This window comes from Elephantulus edwardii, unplaced genomic scaffold (genome assembly GCF_000299155.1).
Source record: "Elephantulus edwardii isolate Elephantulus edwardi_28Jun2011 unplaced genomic scaffold, EleEdw1.0 scaffold00044, whole genome shotgun sequence".
Taxonomy (NCBI): domain Eukaryota; kingdom Metazoa; phylum Chordata; class Mammalia; order Macroscelidea; family Macroscelididae; genus Elephantulus; species Elephantulus edwardii.
Window position 1 is genome coordinate 2,938,337 of NW_006399794.1, and position 16,838 is coordinate 2,955,174.

Here is a 16,838-nt window from a genome sequence, read left to right on the forward strand (position 1 = left end):
CCACCCCCATGTCAGTCCTGTTTTATAACAGTGGCATTATGCAGTATTTGTTCTTTTGTGACTGAGGTGTCTCACTCAGCATAATGTCCTCCAGATTTACCCATTTTGTATAATATTTCATGAGTTCTTTGTTTTCAATGCTGCATAGTATTACATTATGTGAATATACCACAACATCTCTGTTCATTTCATTTGTTGATGGGCACGTGTGTTGTTTCCAACAAAGCCAATATAAACATGGGGATGCATATTATCTGCTTGGGTGGCAGTTATGGTCTCTTTAGGGTTTATTCCAGGAGTGGAATTGCTGGGTCAATGAGTTTTGAAGTTACTGTGTGCTGGGATGTTCCAGGGTGACACAGATGGATAAACACTCCATGGTGGGTAAAAAGTGGGAGATTCAAATATACCTAGCAATATCTAGGGACTTTTCTATATTCTTTGCATGAAATCACCTTAATATTTTTTTTAACACTTCTATTAAAAAGGTATGATTGCAATCCTTGCAGACCTGGGGCCCAGTAAGAACAAGTGGTGCCTAAGGTCATATGGTTAGTATGAAACAGTGTCAAGATTTGAAGCTAAGGAATCTGATTCCAAACCTTGGTCATAACCACTGTGGCACACTGCCTCCTTCCCCACACGAGCACAGTGCTTGGCACATAGTACAGTAGACTTCAGTGAGAATGCTGTTTTCCCTCCATGGACTCTCAGTAACATTAAATGCAAGACAAGCGTAGATAAGAAGTTAATCAGTAAATAGCCTTTCAACTCCAGCAGCCTACAGAGAATAAATGGTATGATGTAGACTAATGGAAGACCTCCTCCCACTTTCTCACACAGAGGGAATTAAACTAAATCTTGGACTTACCTCACCTTAGACTCAGACTTACTGCTACTAATGGACACATGTTATACTTAGGAACATTATTTGCCAAATTGTCAAGCTGACAATGCCTGGTAAGGGACCACTACTGTAGACTGAGAGATTTTAATTGCTTTCTCTCATAAGCCTCATTTATCAGCTATAGCCAGGTGTTTCCAATTCCTCTTACATTTTTTTAAAGTATCAGTCATTAACTTATTTGGAGTCTCTGAGTAGTACAAAAAGCTAATTCATGTGGATATTAACTTACTAGTTGGTGTTACAAGTCTAACCAAAAGCACTTTGGAAGAAATGCTGATGATAAACATCTGAGGGGAAAAATCAGCCATTAAAAACCCTGCATAGGAGAGTATTACTCTCACATGCAAAGAGTCACTTGTTGAATTGACTCAATAGCAACTCATTTTATTCATTCATTTATTCATTCAAAAAGTACCTACAAAGAATCTGCTATGTTCAGGGAATTCTGGAGGTGTAGTCCATAGGGAGTTGTCCTGTCAACTCATAAAGGCTGCTCCTTGCTGGTGGTTCTAATTCATTAGTGGCTCCTCTGGAGAAAGATTAGCAGTCCCCTCCCATTTTATTTGTAACCTTGGAAACCCAGTGGATTGTCAGCTATGAGTTGGATCTGACTCAGTGGTGATCAAAGAAAGACAGAGAGAACCTACTGTATACAAGTCTTGTTGTTGAGTTAATTTTAATAGCTCATAGTTTTTTGGTTATCACCTTTCTCTTTCCCTTTTGTTCCTCTTGTGTGCCATAAAATCAGATTCCACCCATAATTTACCTTCCAGCAGGTTTTCAGAGGCAGTTAATCGTCTGGGAGGTGATTATCCATCCTTTTCCCGTGCAAGGACAACCATACACAAGTCTTAGCACCAATTATGTACAATTCTTGTGTTGCATGTTGTTTTTTGGTTTGGTTTTTTTTTTATTTTAAATTTATTTTAATGAAAGTTTACAGAGACTTTGGATTTCCATTCATTTGTTGTACTTTTCTCCCAGCCTACCCCATTCCCTGCCTCATTTGCTTTTCTTTTTGAAAAGTAAAAGAAAAAATTATTTCACTATTATACAATCCCTTCCCCCAAATCCACTCCACTATGCTACCTTTGTTCTGGACTCCTGTCATAACAATAACATCTAATCATATATCCCTTTTAAACAGTTCTCTCTCTCATCTGTTTCAATGCATTATACATTATTTATCCCATCTTTCTCAGTCTTACCCCAACCCTTATGTCAATCCCGTTCTACCACTCTCAGTGCAGTATTTGTCCTTTTGTGACTGAGATGTTTCACTCAGCATAATGTTCTCCAGGGTCACCCATTTTGTGTAATATTTCATAAGTTCCTTGTTTTTGAATGCCACATAGTATTCCATTGTGTGAATATACCAGAGCTTCTCTATCCATTCGTTTGTGGATGTTTTGTAGTTGATGGGTGCCATTTAGTCAAGTGCAACTCACAGCAATCCTATGAACAATAGATGTGAATCCTGTCCTCCCCTGTGCCATCCTCATCATCTCTGACACACATGAGCCCTATAGACATAAATAAATGAGACAGCCTCTGCTGTCTAGCAATAGTCAACAGGGAGTGTTGAGTTCTCAGCAGGTAAGTTGTCCTAAAAACTAGCTCTGCCCTGCTGCTAAGCAAGAACTTCACAACAGAGACCATGTGGTCAAGATCTGGAGAGATGGATTTTGCTTTTTTCAGCTGGAGAAGTGGGTGGGCATCCTGGAATTATAAACAGAAACACAAAATAACATGCACATTCAGTAACATTAAAGTACAAAGTGGTTGGAATAATTGTGGTAAGAGCTCTTAAGACACTGTTCTTTGACACTCATCGGGCAAGAAGGTCACTTTTGTTTCTTTTTCAAAAACAAATTGTAATCCTGTTCCAGCTCCTGTGCACCAGGGGAAGGTGGTGGTGAAAGGTCTAATGTCAGTCTGGTTGTTATGACTCTTCCTCTCCCTTGGGTTTAGCAGAACTCTAGGTTCTGGAAAGGGAGAAGGGGAGAAGATGTGGGCTTTCTTTTTGTGCTGATCACTCACCCTTGTCCAGGGCCATGCAGTCCATTTGGAGAGGAGTCTTGCTGAGAGCTCTACATTTCATTCCTTTTCTCCCTAAGACAAACACAACCCAGGTCTTTGGTCACAATATGACTAATTGCTTCTTCGAGGGAGCAAGATTGAATAGTGAGAGGGATGCAGAGAGATGGTATTTTAATTCTCTGTTGTCAAACCCCATAACAGCAAGGAAATTTAAAAAATAAAAAAAAAAAACCCAACCACCCAACAAAACACAAGTTAATGGCTCAATAAACATCCTGCTATAGGAATAGAAATGAGTTCCTGTTCATTCCCTTTGCTGACAGTGGTCTGGAGAAGAGAGATGATTCCCTCAACTCACATGGCCTGCCCATGGGACTAGGGTCAAGGTGTGGGGTTAGATCTGAGTGCTGACAAGTGCCTTCATGTCTCCCGCAGGTGTGGCAATGTGGTGGGAGCGTGGAGGTCCTTCCCTGCTCAAGGATCGCCCACATCGAGCGAGCGCATAAGCCTTACACTGAGGACCTCACCGCCCATGTCCGCAGGAATGCTCTCAGAGTGGCTGAAGTCTGGATGGATGAATTTAAAAGTCATGTCTACATGGCGTGGAACATACCCCAAGAGGTAGGGAAGCCCTGTGGAGGTGGTTTTCTTGGGCTTTGAAGGAAGAGGAAAATATAGTAGATTTCTCTCATGGTTTAACCAGAGTCTTCTTTTCCATGGTATAATGGGTTCTCAACTCCCAAATACACTACTTAGGATATCAGACTTTGATATAGATTTTAATCCTGCAGGCTTTGCACTGGGAAAGTCTGCAGTCAGGGACCTCTCCAAATTATGGAGGAGCAATGATATTAGTTTGCGCACTCAGGAACATTCTGATTCTTTCCGATCACTTGTTATGCATCTGAGAGCTGGACAATGAATAAGGAAGACAAATTGATTAACAAGAATTGATGTCTTTAAGCTATAGTGTTGGAGAAGAGTGCTGAACATATCATGGACTGCCAAAAGAACAGATGTGTCTTGGAGAGGGTGCCACCATAGTGCTCTATCAAGGCAAAGATGATGAAGCTTTGCCTCACATACTTTGGGCATGTTGCTAGCAGGGGCTTTTCCTTGGAGAAGGACATGATGCTCAAAAAGTTTGAGGGTCAGCAACAGAGAGGAAGATCCTCAACCAAGTGGATTGACATAGTGACTGCTCAATGGGCTGTACTGTGTCAGAAAATGTGAGGATGGCACAGGATGGGACAGGGTTCAGATCTAACTAATATTGTTCTCTGTGATTGAGAAGAGAGCTCGGGTGGCCTTGTTCATAAGGTCATTATGGGTTGTACTTGACTCGATAGCACCTAACAACAACAACATGAGATGACTGAAAACACTGTGCAGCTTAATCTTTAATGTAACATCCTTGTTCTTAACCACCATGAAGAGGTTTTTAGCAGCAGATTCACCCAATACAATCCATCGCTATTTCTATAGGTGTTCATTGTGGAGCCATATGACAAAAGTCACATAATGATCTTAAATTTCCCCTAGATTGAATTCAAGCTCCTTCTCTTGAACCTTTGACAAGAGTAATACGAAATAGACATATGCATTTGAAGGTCAATATGAATTGGGATTGGTTTTGGCATTTCCTGAGCCAAATAAATGGGGACACAATGTACTCACATAGGGACTCTCACTAGGACCAAAAAAAAAAAATGACCCTGGGTTTACTTTAGGCTGATTCCAGCCTCAAAGAACCTCCTCATTGCCTCCCATGTCCCTCGATCCTTTAATCACCTGTACGGTCAGATGCTCGAGAAAAGGCAGTGTTTCACTAGTAATTTTACTCAACCTTGCTGTGTGTCATATGGAAATGACTTTGTCCGCTGAGGAGGGAGAACCAACAGATGCCAACCGCAGACTTCCAACCTGCTTCCCAGCCTGTCTGCCTAGAGTTCGTCTCTTATGTTGCATTCAGTGTGAAATGATGCTATAGACGGCATGACTTCTTTTGTCCTTCTCAAGGCCATGGCTCCCTCTTGGGAATCTTCCAGAAAGCCTCAGCTCCCTCTCACTAACAATGAAGCAGCTTAAAGTTCCTATACAGAAGCCCTGCTCCTTGACGTTTTCATCAAACTAATATTGCTCTCTGTGATTGAGAAGAGAGCTCTGGTGGCCTTGTGGTTAAGAAGTTGTGCTGCCAATTCAAAGGCAGGCAGTTCAAATCCATCGGCTGCTCCACAGGAGAAAGATGGGCAGTTTCCTCCTATGTAATTTATGGTCTCTGAAAACCCACTGGAAGGTTAGCTGCTTGTATATTCTGATTTGACAGCGATGAGTTGAGTCATTGACATGATTGAGAAAGTAAACTAGATCATACATGGGCCAGAATATTTAGGCAAAAGAGGGAGAAGGGTGAGGAAAGCAAAAAAGAACAGCTGGATTGTAGACCCTGAAATCAGTGAGATCCTGGCAACTGGGAGGAAGAGTGAGGAACCAAGCAGTCCCAGCTTCTATGTAGCCAACCCTAATGCACCAGCCCCTGGATTGCATCTCTAAAGTGGGAGTGTTTCTAAGGAAACCAAGATGCCTTCTGGACGTGTCTATGGCTGTGGGAGTTGGATCACCGTTTTCTGCGCAGGGTATGGAGCTCTGCCGTGGGTGTCCCCTGATGGCAAAATGTTAAGAACGTTTAGAAACTCCTCAGGGGCTCAGTAGTGAAGCGTTGTTGATCCTCAGGCTCTGCTGCAGGACAGGAGGCCTGTCCACACTCCTGCCCACGTCTCTCTTCATGTCAAGCTGCAAGCCTGTCAGCCCTGTTCCCCCTGAAGCTGACAGATACTGAGATGGACATCAAATCCAGCAGATGAAAGAGAACGGAGGGAGTGAAAATAATTGGGAAATTCTAAAACCCAGTGACTATGACTCCTCAGAGAGGCATTTCAAGCCTAATCTAGTGGTTTGTGAACATGAGAAAGGCAGATAAGAGGTGACATGTCCAGGAGACAGCCTTAGGTGGAGAAAGAAAGGGTCAGTGCTTTCATTTAAAAATCATCTCTTGATCTCCTTCTTCCCTTCTACACCCAAACGCCTTCTCTTATATTTTACAAAACTTCTAGAGAGGTGGCTCATTGTTATATCCCATTCATTCATCAGGTCAAATCCTAATATTATCTGGAAATCCATACTCTCCCATTTAGGTGAAAATGAGGCATGGCTTGTTTACATATGAGACCCTTAAGACAATGCCTGACAGATAAGAGACATTTAGTAAACATGAGATTAAAAAGGAAGAGGAGGAAGTGTAGACAATGGATGCCCTGTTTGTTTCCCTCTTGTTAGACTGACAAATCTGTTACCTGTTTACTTAATGTTTTGTTTACAGGCCCTACCAGTTCCTTGAGAATAAAATAAGTTCGGGTACGTAAAGATATTGAACAGTGCCTGGCACAAAGTTTTAACTAAGACTTAACTGTTGTTATTAAAATTATTACTTATACCTATTTATTTTCTCCTCAGTTTTAAAACAACTCTTGCTGGGCAAAGGCTTCCTGCCCTTTGCTGTCTCTGCTGAGTCCCTTTGGGGCCGTGTGCTGGGGTCAGCTGACCCTCCCACCTGCCTCTCACCACCTTCAGCCTCGAGCTTCTGAAAGGTCAGAGGCTCTTCCAGCTCTCACATCCTTCGGTTTAAATTGAAAATCAGTTTGCTTGTTACCAAACAGGATGTATCCATATATTCCTAGAAAGGGTTCAGGAATTCAAGCTCGGCTCCTGTTTCCACTACTCTAGGCTGAGTGCCAGGGATAGTCCATGTGCTCCTGCTTAGACAATGGTCCTTTCTTTACGTTGGCTGTAGTTGCAAAGCCTAAGCCATCTAGATCTTATTACCATGTTGCTGCACACACGACAGGAGTAATGAGATGTTTCAGTGCGTGGCTGAATGTCTTTGTTTCCATAGAACAGCAAGGCAAACCGAGCACCTTGAATTATCAGAAATTTATTCTCTCACTGTTCTGGAGGCCACATGTCCAAAATCAAGGCGCTGTTGCTGCCACGTTCCTTCCACAGCTCTAGGGGGAAATCCTGCCTTGCCTTGCCTGGCTTCTGATGGCTGCTGGCATTCCATAGCTTGAAGATGCCATGCTCCAATCTCTACGGAGTATATCCATGTTTCTCATTGGGAATCATATTTGTATCACCATTTCTGCTTTATGGTGGGTTCAGCCTTAAAGGGATTCAGGGACAACCTCCCTGACTCATCTAGGAAGTGGGATATGTGGAGTCTCTACCCTAAGACTCCTAGGCTTAAAGAAATAATTTTGCTTTTACCACAAGGACTTGATCTCAGCAAGAAGAACAGGATCTTCCAAATGCATAGTTTTAGGTTAAAAGCACAAACTGTATACCCAAGATGATTGATTTGAAATCTCAGCTCCATTACACATTAGCTTTGGGATTTTAGAAACATTATCCAAGAGGTTATGAATCTCTTTTTGTATTGATTCCTGACACTGCCAGACCTTCAACGAGGTGGATTGAAAAGTGACTCTATAAAACAGTGGGTTCAAGAATGTCAGAGATCCTGGGGAAGTCACAGGATGGAGAAAGGTTCAGCTGTTTCTGAAGGCTCACTGTGAGTCATAGCCAACTCGAGGACACCTGTTAATATCACCACCACAACATATGTTTGAATGTGACAGTGGGTATATGTAAATATCAAAGAAAATCAAATTATCACAATGTATTTGTTTTTAAGTCTTCTTGGTACTGTTGTTGTTAGATGCCACCAAGTTGAGTATGACTCATAATGACCTTATGAACAACAGTTCTGATTTCTGTCCTATCCTGTGCCATCCTCACCATCTCTGATAGACTTGAGTCCATTGCTATAGGCACCAAGTCAATGCATCTCAATGGGCATCTTTCTTTCTGTCGCTGAACCTCCACCCTTCCAAGCATGATATCCTTTTCCAAAGAATATTCTCCTAGCAACATGTACAAAGAATGAGAAACAAAGCTTTGCCATCTTTGCCTCCAAGGAGCACTCTGGTTGCACCTTTTCTAAGGTATACCTGCTTGTTCTTTTTGCAGCCCATCAGAAATTCAGTACTCTTCTCCAACACCACACCTCAAAGGCATCAATTATTCTTCACTGATTATTACAAATAGTGTTAGAATTAGTATTATTTAATCTTTGCTATCTTCTCTGTCTTTCTTACCTTACAAATCAATGACTCTTATCTCTTCAAGTAGGAAAAAACTTTACATTGTCATCTCATTTCCTGGATGGTCTAGTGGTAAAGAGTTACACTGCCAACTTGAAGGTGTGCAGTTCTAATTCACTAGCTAACTCACATGAAATAAAGATGGGCAATCTCTTCTATGCGATTTACTACCCCTGAAAACTTTCTAGAAGGTCAGCTATGGGTCCATCCCACCTTAATGGTAGTGGTTGTTGTTGTTGTTGTTGTTGTTGTGTGCCATTGAGTCACCTGCGACTCATCGTGACTCTATGTACAACATCCCTAAACGTTGCTCTATCCTGTGCCAATCTTATTGTCTCTCACACACCTACCCCCATTACCCCAGTCACTGAATCAGTCCATCTCGTTGAGGGTCTTGCTCTCTTGCACTGTCCCTCCAACTTCCCAAGAATGACATCCCTCTCCAAGGATTGTTTCTTCCTTGCAACATGTCCAAAGTATGTCAGATGAAGCTTCAGAATCCTTGCCTCCAGGGAGCAGCCTGGTCTGACCCTCTCTATGATGAACTTGTTTGTTCTCTTAGCAGTCTATGGTAACATTCAATGTTCTTCTACAGCACCAAAGCTCAAAGCCATCAATTTTCCTTCTATCATCCCTAGTTATTGTCCAGTTTTCTGATGCATAGCAAGTAATTGCAGACTATGGCCTGGATCAAGTACACCTTAGTCTCCAGTCTGACATTGTTGCTCTTTAGTAATCTGGAGATGCCCCTGACAGTCAACATTCCCAATGCAATTCATCTTTTGATTTCCTGGCTGCTGATACCAAGAGTGTTGAATGTGGAGCCAAACTAAAGCTGTTAACAGCCTCAATCTTTTCACTATCTATCATGATGCTGCCAATTGGCCCAGTGGTGAGAATCTTTGTTTTCTTGAACATAACAATAACAATAACAAGACTATAGCTACAGTTTTTTAAATTTCTTTTGCTTTTCAAAGAGAGGAGCGAACTGGGGGGGAGGGGGCTGAGCAGGGAGAAAAGTGCAACAATGAATGAATGGAAATCCAAAATCTCTGTAAATGTTCATTAAAATTAATAAAATAAAATTTAAAAAATATTATTATTTAAAATATAAAGATCTGACCTCTTTCTTCTCAGGAGCCTTCAATGGTAATCCTTATCAATGGCTGAACTTACTTTTCTGAGTCCAAATGTGGACAGTTATGGTGTAAAGGTACGTGGGGGGAAATGCATCAGCTAACTTCCTACATGGTCCTTTCACAAGACAGTCTCCAGGAATCTTGGATGGTGCCTTCTGGATCCTTTGTGGTTTGCGGAGACACTGCTTTCAGTGGTGACTGAATCTCTGCATTTATCTCCTTATCCAGGACTCAGGGATTGACATTGGGGACATCACCGCTAGGAAGGCCCTGAGGAAGCAGCTGCAGTGCAAGACCTTCCGGTGGTACCTGGTCAGCGTGTACCCTGAGATGAGGATGTACTCAGACATCATTGCCTATGGGGTGGTAAGGAGCCTGCCTTATTCACACACAGACAGGGAGCTAAGCAAGAGGAGATGCAGAGAGTAAGGTGAACAGAGATGATCCTCTTGGCCTCCACAGAGGGACCTCTTGGCCAAGAAGTTGGTTTATGGGATGGCAAAGCAGCCTTAAGGGATCCATGACTGCCTAGTGGGTAAGGGGTTGTCCTGCCAACCCGAAGACAGGAGGTTTTAATCACTCAGGAGTAAGATGGGCCGTTTTCTCCAGTGCAATTTATAGCCTTTGTAAACCATGTGGAGTATGAGCTATGAGTTGGTCCAGACTTGACAACAATGAGTTGTGTCTGAGTTGAAAATAGCTCTTTCACTAGAAGAGACTACCCATCTTTCTCCCACAGAGCTGTGTGTGGATTCAAACCACCAGCCTTTGCATTGGTAGTGCAATACCTTACCCCTAAGCCACCAGAGCTCCCTCATAAACACTTAAGATTGTTCCACTCCTAAGTGAACAGTGACTCTGCTTGACTCTCTTCTTTGCTTATAGGCCCCCTAGCTCTTTGACCTTATGCTTCCTTCATGCCTGTCACACAGAATCCAAGGAGTTAACCTGTGGCTAGTCCGGGAAGAAGGGACATGAGGAAAGAAAACACAAGAACAGTGCCTCACACCATGGCCTTCTTACAGTTTGTCAGAGCAACATCAAGAGGACATGCTGTGGTTGGAGGGTCATTAGCCACATGTGACTATTTAAATTAAACTACATTAAAATGAAACAAAATTAAAAATGCAGACCTTCAGTCCTACTAGACACATTTCAACTCCTCAACAGGTGCATATGACTTAGTGGCTACCACAAGAGACAATGAGATATAGAATATTTCCATCATCACAGAATGTTCTGCTGGACAGAGCTGCTTGAGAAGTGGAATTAGGTACTTTTGGGGGGGGCAGGGAGAAGAAAGAACATGAGTAAGAGATTCTTGTAGTTGTTGTTGTGTACTGTTGAGGAGTTGAAACTAACTCATAGCTGATTCTCCAGTAGGTTTTCAGAGGCAGTTAATCACATGGGAAGAGACTGCCCATCCTTCTCCCATGGAGCATCTAGTGGCCTTGAACCACGTGCCTTCTGGATTGCAGAACTGCTTTTTGCCACTAGACCACCAGCGCTCCATAAGAGATACTTAGTCTTGTCTTTTATTGTCCTAAGCAGTTCAGCTCTAGTCCTATCTACATATTCCATTTAGTAAAACAAAACCTTGTAGTCAATTTAAAATTGGAAGACAGTGTAATAAATGCTGGCTTTACCCAAGCTTAAATACCTAAAGATTCCATAATGCCCTGGCATGCCCCTCCACCCAAGAGACTTATGCCTTCAAACCACGCACAGAACCTTCCTAAAAGGAGTCCTGAGAAATACAATGTTCTTGAGCTCCCTCTGAATTCCTTTTTTAAGACCAGTTGGAAATATTTACTAAAGTTTAAAATGTGCCTCTTTTAACAACTACATATACAGAAATTAGCCTGCTTAAAGGGCTTTTGCAATCAATAAGAATGCATCTGAATTCCAAAATCAATCTCCATAATAGTCTATGTGTTTCCTACTGCCAAAGGGGCCCTTTAGAGTAGTGAGAGAAGATCTTCACCCTGAAGCCCACAGCGTCCCTTTTCAGCAGGAAGTAGCTAAGAGAATACGCCATCCCCTTTTCCTTATGACTCAGGGTGAAGTCTCTCTCAGGGAGGAGTGATAGGGAATGGCAAAGGACACACTGACAAAGAAGATTAATCAGAACTGGCTTTGACAAGCACTGTGGCATTTGGACAAGAACAAACTGGGAGGAGGGTAGAGAGAATAGTGCAACAATGAATGAGTGGAAGCCCAAAATCTCTGTAAATGTTTATGAAAATTAATAAAATATAATTATAGGGAAAAAAAAGGGCTTTTGTTGGTTGGCAGGAAGCAAGATAGAAAAGGTTTGGATCAAGGGGTTTAGAATCATATAAATAGATTTTAAATCATAACCATACAATTTTCCAGGCAAGTGCCTTAACCTCCATGGGCTTCAGTTTCTTCTTAGGTTAAACAATGTAAAAAATGTCCTCATAAAGTTAAAGAAAGTCTATGATATGCAAATAGGTTTCAGTCTCAGGTTAAAATACTTTGATTTGATAAACACTTGCATTCTTATTCCCAGAAGCATACAACTCTTGAAATATTTCAAATGACAGCTGATTGAATTTTTTTAAATACCTCACTTGATTTGCAATGACTTACAGTCTTAATGTATGAATTTATTTTGGGTGGTTTTTTTTAAACTGACATTTAAATCCTCAACACTGCCCTCTGGGGTTCCCTTCTACACTCACAAAGTGACTTGTCCATATTAAGAAAAAAGCAAAACAACATGTACCATTACTGTCAAGTCAACTCTGATTCAGTGTGCCCTCGTGCTTATAACTGTAGCTCCACAGCTGTTGTTTGCACGTAATTGACAGGCCATTTTCCCAAAGTACCTCAGAGGAGATTTGAATCACCGATCTCTTAACGTTTTGCACCAGTCACAGCTAATAAACAAGGAAGTTGAATCTAAAACACTTAGCTTTTGAAACCACTCTGATTCCTTTTTTTTTTTTTGGAGAGTGTCTCCTTGGACCTGTCTAATATTCTGGGACAAAAACTTTGAAGGACTAGTGTCTTCTCCTTCAGACTCATGCAGAACCCTGCTCAAGGCCAGCCTTCGCAGGACTGCCCTGGGCAAAGCATTGCCCAACAGACGGAGCTGGACTTGCTAAGGCTTTGGGCTCAGGATTGTTTATGGACTTGCCACTGTGAGCATCTTGATATTATGAAGGAGCCAGAGCCAGGATCTATAAACATCTGGGCCCTCTGTGACCCCAGAGGCCAGCCTGTAGGAAAAAAGCCCCATCCTCCCACAAGAATACACACAGCACAGTTGACTAGTTCTAAAGTAACTACCCAGGGGCATCTTGTCTCTCCCCTCCTCAGGCTGGTGTGATTCATATGTCAGAAAACTATTCAGCTGGTGCTGCCCAGCTATTCTCTGAGGCTCCAGATCCACTCATCACCATGGAAACATGCTGGGCTGAACAGTGCCCCATCCGCCCTCCTACACCCCCCAGAAGTATCCTGAGGACACAGCCTCTACTATGCCCGTATATTGACCCAAAGCAAGCTATGTGTTGTGTAGGGCTGGCCTGGGACTCAGTATACTGTCCATCAGTCTACTGTCACTCCAGAGATACTATTGGCCCCAACCAAGTCTTTAAGCCACAGCAAACTTTTAAACTTGTGTTTTCCACAATGCTGTCAACTGAGGCTGAACAGAAATAGCCACATTCACCAAGAGTGACAAAGGAGCAACAACAATAGAGTGTGTACTTGCAGCCATTACAGTTCTTGGTCTTGACTAAAGGCACTCTCATCCTTCAAGCAAGTGTCTCATGTACATGGACAGAGGGTTTTCTATGTAGACCTCTCAATGCCACACCTCAAACCTTTCACTGATCAAAAGTGAGCGGCATATAGAGAGTTGTTTTCTAGACCTCTCTGAGTCCCAATAGCCAGGGCTGTTTCACTGTGTCGTGCTGAAAAGCCATGCACTCATCATCTCTGATGGTTCAGCTATGTAGCAATCTCAGAGGCTAGCAGAGATGTCTAACCCCCTGCACGCTCATCTGCCAGCCACTGATCAGGCCCCACCGCTGCTCCAGCCAGCTTCTCCTCCCTCAGCCCCTCCTCTGTAAGCTGGGTCCTTACATGAGTGGTGGTCCAGTTGCTTGTAAAGAGCAAAATGACTTCCTAATGGGGGCAACTGGGTGAAGAGAGTGAGGCAGGAAGCAGCCAGGAGAGATTTGCTGTCTTGGAATCATTCCACCTGACGATTATCTTTATCCTGAAATGAAGAGACCTAAAATCTATTCAGGCACAGAAGTTTCTTCCTTGTGTTCTTTTCAACTCACGCCCAAACTACATTGTTCCAATTAGATGACTTCTCTTGGACTCACAAGGCAGTGTTGAATCTATCACTCAGCCCTTTAATCCACTGATGGGTCCCAGGAATTGCTCCTGCTGGCAGAAGGGCCAGTAGGACCTACTGGGTGAGAATGGCATTCCCAGGAGCACTGCACTGCAGGCCTGCTGATGGGTAGTTTTGGATTCATTCCTGGCCTGGTGCTAGCATTACAAATAGGGCGGCATCTGGAGGCTCACATGCTTGACTTCTAAATGTTAGCTTCATCAGTTATTCATACCTTGACAATTCGCAAAGCCTTAATTGTTCTAGTAATACCATTTAAAAAAATTCTTTTATATTCGTTTGTAAATGAAGATTTACAGCCTCAGAAACATGATGGAGACTCTTCATGAATTGGAATTGATTAAATCACAATAGGTTAAGCTCTCAGCTGCTACCTCAGAGGTTGGTGATTTGAGCCCACCAGTGTGCTCTGTGGAGGCGAAGAAGGTGATGCTTCATCTCACGTGTTTTGGGCTTATCGTTAGGAGAGACTATTCCCTGGAAAGAGATGACATGCTTGGAAAGGTGGAGGCTCAGCCAAGGAGAGGAAGACCCTGGATGAGTTAGATTGATATGTGTCTGTGGCAATGGACTCAGATGTGTAAAGGGTGATAAGGGTGGTGCAAGATAAGGCAGAGTTAAGATCTGTTGTTCCAAGGGCCACTCTGAGTTATACTCCACTTGACAGCCCATAACAACAACAACTGCTCAGAGCTCTGGTGGCTTCGTGGTAAGCAGTTGTGCTGCCAGTGCAAAGATACATGGTTCAAATATGTGGACTGCTCCACAAAAGAAAGAGAGGTGATCTTCTGAGTAATTTACTGCCTCAGAAAGCCTGCTGGAAGGTCAGCTGTGGATTGGTTCTTGACTGTACTCAACAACAACAATGGCTTTGTAGAAGAATCGACTTCTATGAAGATTACAGCCAAGAAAACCCAATGAGGCAGTTCTATACTGTTGCATGGACTCTACGAGTCAAAATCAGCTCAATGGCACACAACAATAACTGCATGCCAGATCTGCTTCTGTAATAGTTAGAAAGACGTTTGGTCACTAATAGGGGAGGCAGGCAAGTGAAGATGCAGTAAGGTAACAATATGCTAAGTGCTTCATTGGACTCTCTTGGTGGAACAAACGTTAATGCTCTTCATCTCTAGTCTAAAGTTGATGGGGCAAGTTCAAGCAGAGGTAGAAGTGGCCTAATAATAGTGTTTCTATTCTATCTCCTAGTTTGTTGGGATATACTTGAGGTCTTAAAAGCTTGTAAGCATCCATCCATGGTATAGTGATTGGTCTGTGTTCAACAGGAATAGTAGAGGAAGAAGGAAAGTCAGGAATAGGAGGAATAGATGTGACTAATAGCCTCCATGAACAACTACCTCTCTTGCCATCAGATGAGAAGAAATGAAGGGTTCCCAGCTACCATGCATCAGAGAGTTGGACAATGACTAGGGAGGATACAAGGAGAATTGACACCTTTGAGCTGTGGTGCTGGAGAAGAGTATTGAATGTACCATGGACTGCCAATAAAACAAATAGATTCATCCTAGAGAGGGTTAAACCAGGCTGCTCCTTGGAGGCAAGGATTCTGGGGCTTCGCCTGACATACTTTGGACATGTTGTAAGGAGAGACAGGTCTTTAGAGAGGGACATCATGCTGGGCAGAGTGGAGGGACAGCGCAGGAGGGGAAGACCCTCTATGAGGTGGATTGATTCAGTGACTGGGGTAATCGGGATGGGTGTGTCAGAGGCAATGAGATTGGCACAGGATAGAGCAGGGTTTAGGGCTGTTGTACATAGGGTCACTATGAGTCGCAAATGACTCGACGGCACATAACAACAATAACAATTTGATAAAAAGAATCTTGACTTAAAAAGGGTAAATGTACAACAGAATTTTAAATGCTTGTATGCTCTAAACCTCCCAGAACCATTAAAGTTGGATGAAAATACCTAAAACTATTACCCTTAGATGATCATTAAACTTTAAACCAAAGAATATTCCCTAAAGTTTTCTTAGACCTAAGGCACAAATGAAGACTTGTACACCAGTGTTCATAGCAGCATTATTCACAATAGCAAGAACATGGAAACAGCTCAAATACCCAACAACAATGGAATGGATTGAGAAATTATGGTACATTCACACAATAGAATACTATGTAGCACGCAGGAACAATGATTTTGTAAATTGCTACTTAACATGAGAGAGACTAGAGAGCATTATGCTAAGTGAACTAACTCAGTCTCATAAAGATAATACTGTTTAAGACTATTATTGTAGAACAAGTATGAGGATCCAAGGAAGGAAGAGGGGTGCTTAATCATAGGGTCACACAATCTGATGGGTGGAGGGCAGGGTGGATAAAAGAAAAGGGAAATATCCAGTGTGAAAAACAGTGCATATGAACTTTATGAACTTTGAAAGTAAACCAGTATAAAATAAAAAACTTTTTTTAAAAAACCCAACAAACCAGTTACCTTAACTAGTTAAAAGATCACTTTTGAAAATTATACTCTTTTGAAAACCATTTGTATGTGACAGTAAACATATGACAACTAGATTAGATAGAAGCATTAGAAATAAGGAACAGTGCCATTGATTAAGACCCCAAAAAAGGAGAATGAGAGAGATTGCACTTAAAATGTACTCAATGTCACTGTATTGTACATTATAGAAACAGTTGAACTGGTGTAATGTTTTGCTGGGTATCTATAGCAATGTTGTTTTTGTTGTGTACCATCAAGTCGGACTGACTCATAGCAGACCCTACAGCAGGTTTTCAGAGGCAGTTAATCGCATGGAAAGAGATTGCCCATCCTTCTCCTGCAGAGCAGCTGGTGACCTTGAACCACATGCCTTCAGGATTGCAGTGCAGCTTCCTGCCACTACGCTACCAGAGCTCCATAACAATAAATAATATTTTTTAAAAAAAATATAAATTTAAAAACTCATAATAAATAAAATGGACATGCTTATATTGTATTGTATATTAAAATCTTATCATATATATGTGAAGAAAGGTTTGTCAATCTGTTGTTGTTGTTGTTATGTGCCGTCGAGTCTCTTGCGACTCATAGCTACCCTATGTCCAACAGCCCTAAACCCTGCTCTATCCTGTGCCAATCGCATTACCTCTGACACACCCATCCCGATT

General features: G+C 42.2%; 1 protein-coding gene across 1 annotated transcript in view; it reads left to right on the forward strand.

The window, feature by feature from the left end:
- Positions 1-16,838, forward strand: part of GALNT18 (UDP-N-acetyl-alpha-D-galactosamine:polypeptide N-acetylgalactosaminyltransferase 18) — a 481,364-nt gene that overhangs the window by 403,365 nt on the left and 61,161 nt on the right. Inside the window, exons 7-8 of the mRNA XM_006885591.1 lie at positions 3,383-3,568; positions 9,534-9,671. Coding sequence (XP_006885653.1) covers positions 3,383-3,568; positions 9,534-9,671 — 324 coding nt within the window. The remainder of the gene's footprint in view (positions 1-3,382; positions 3,569-9,533; positions 9,672-16,838) is intronic.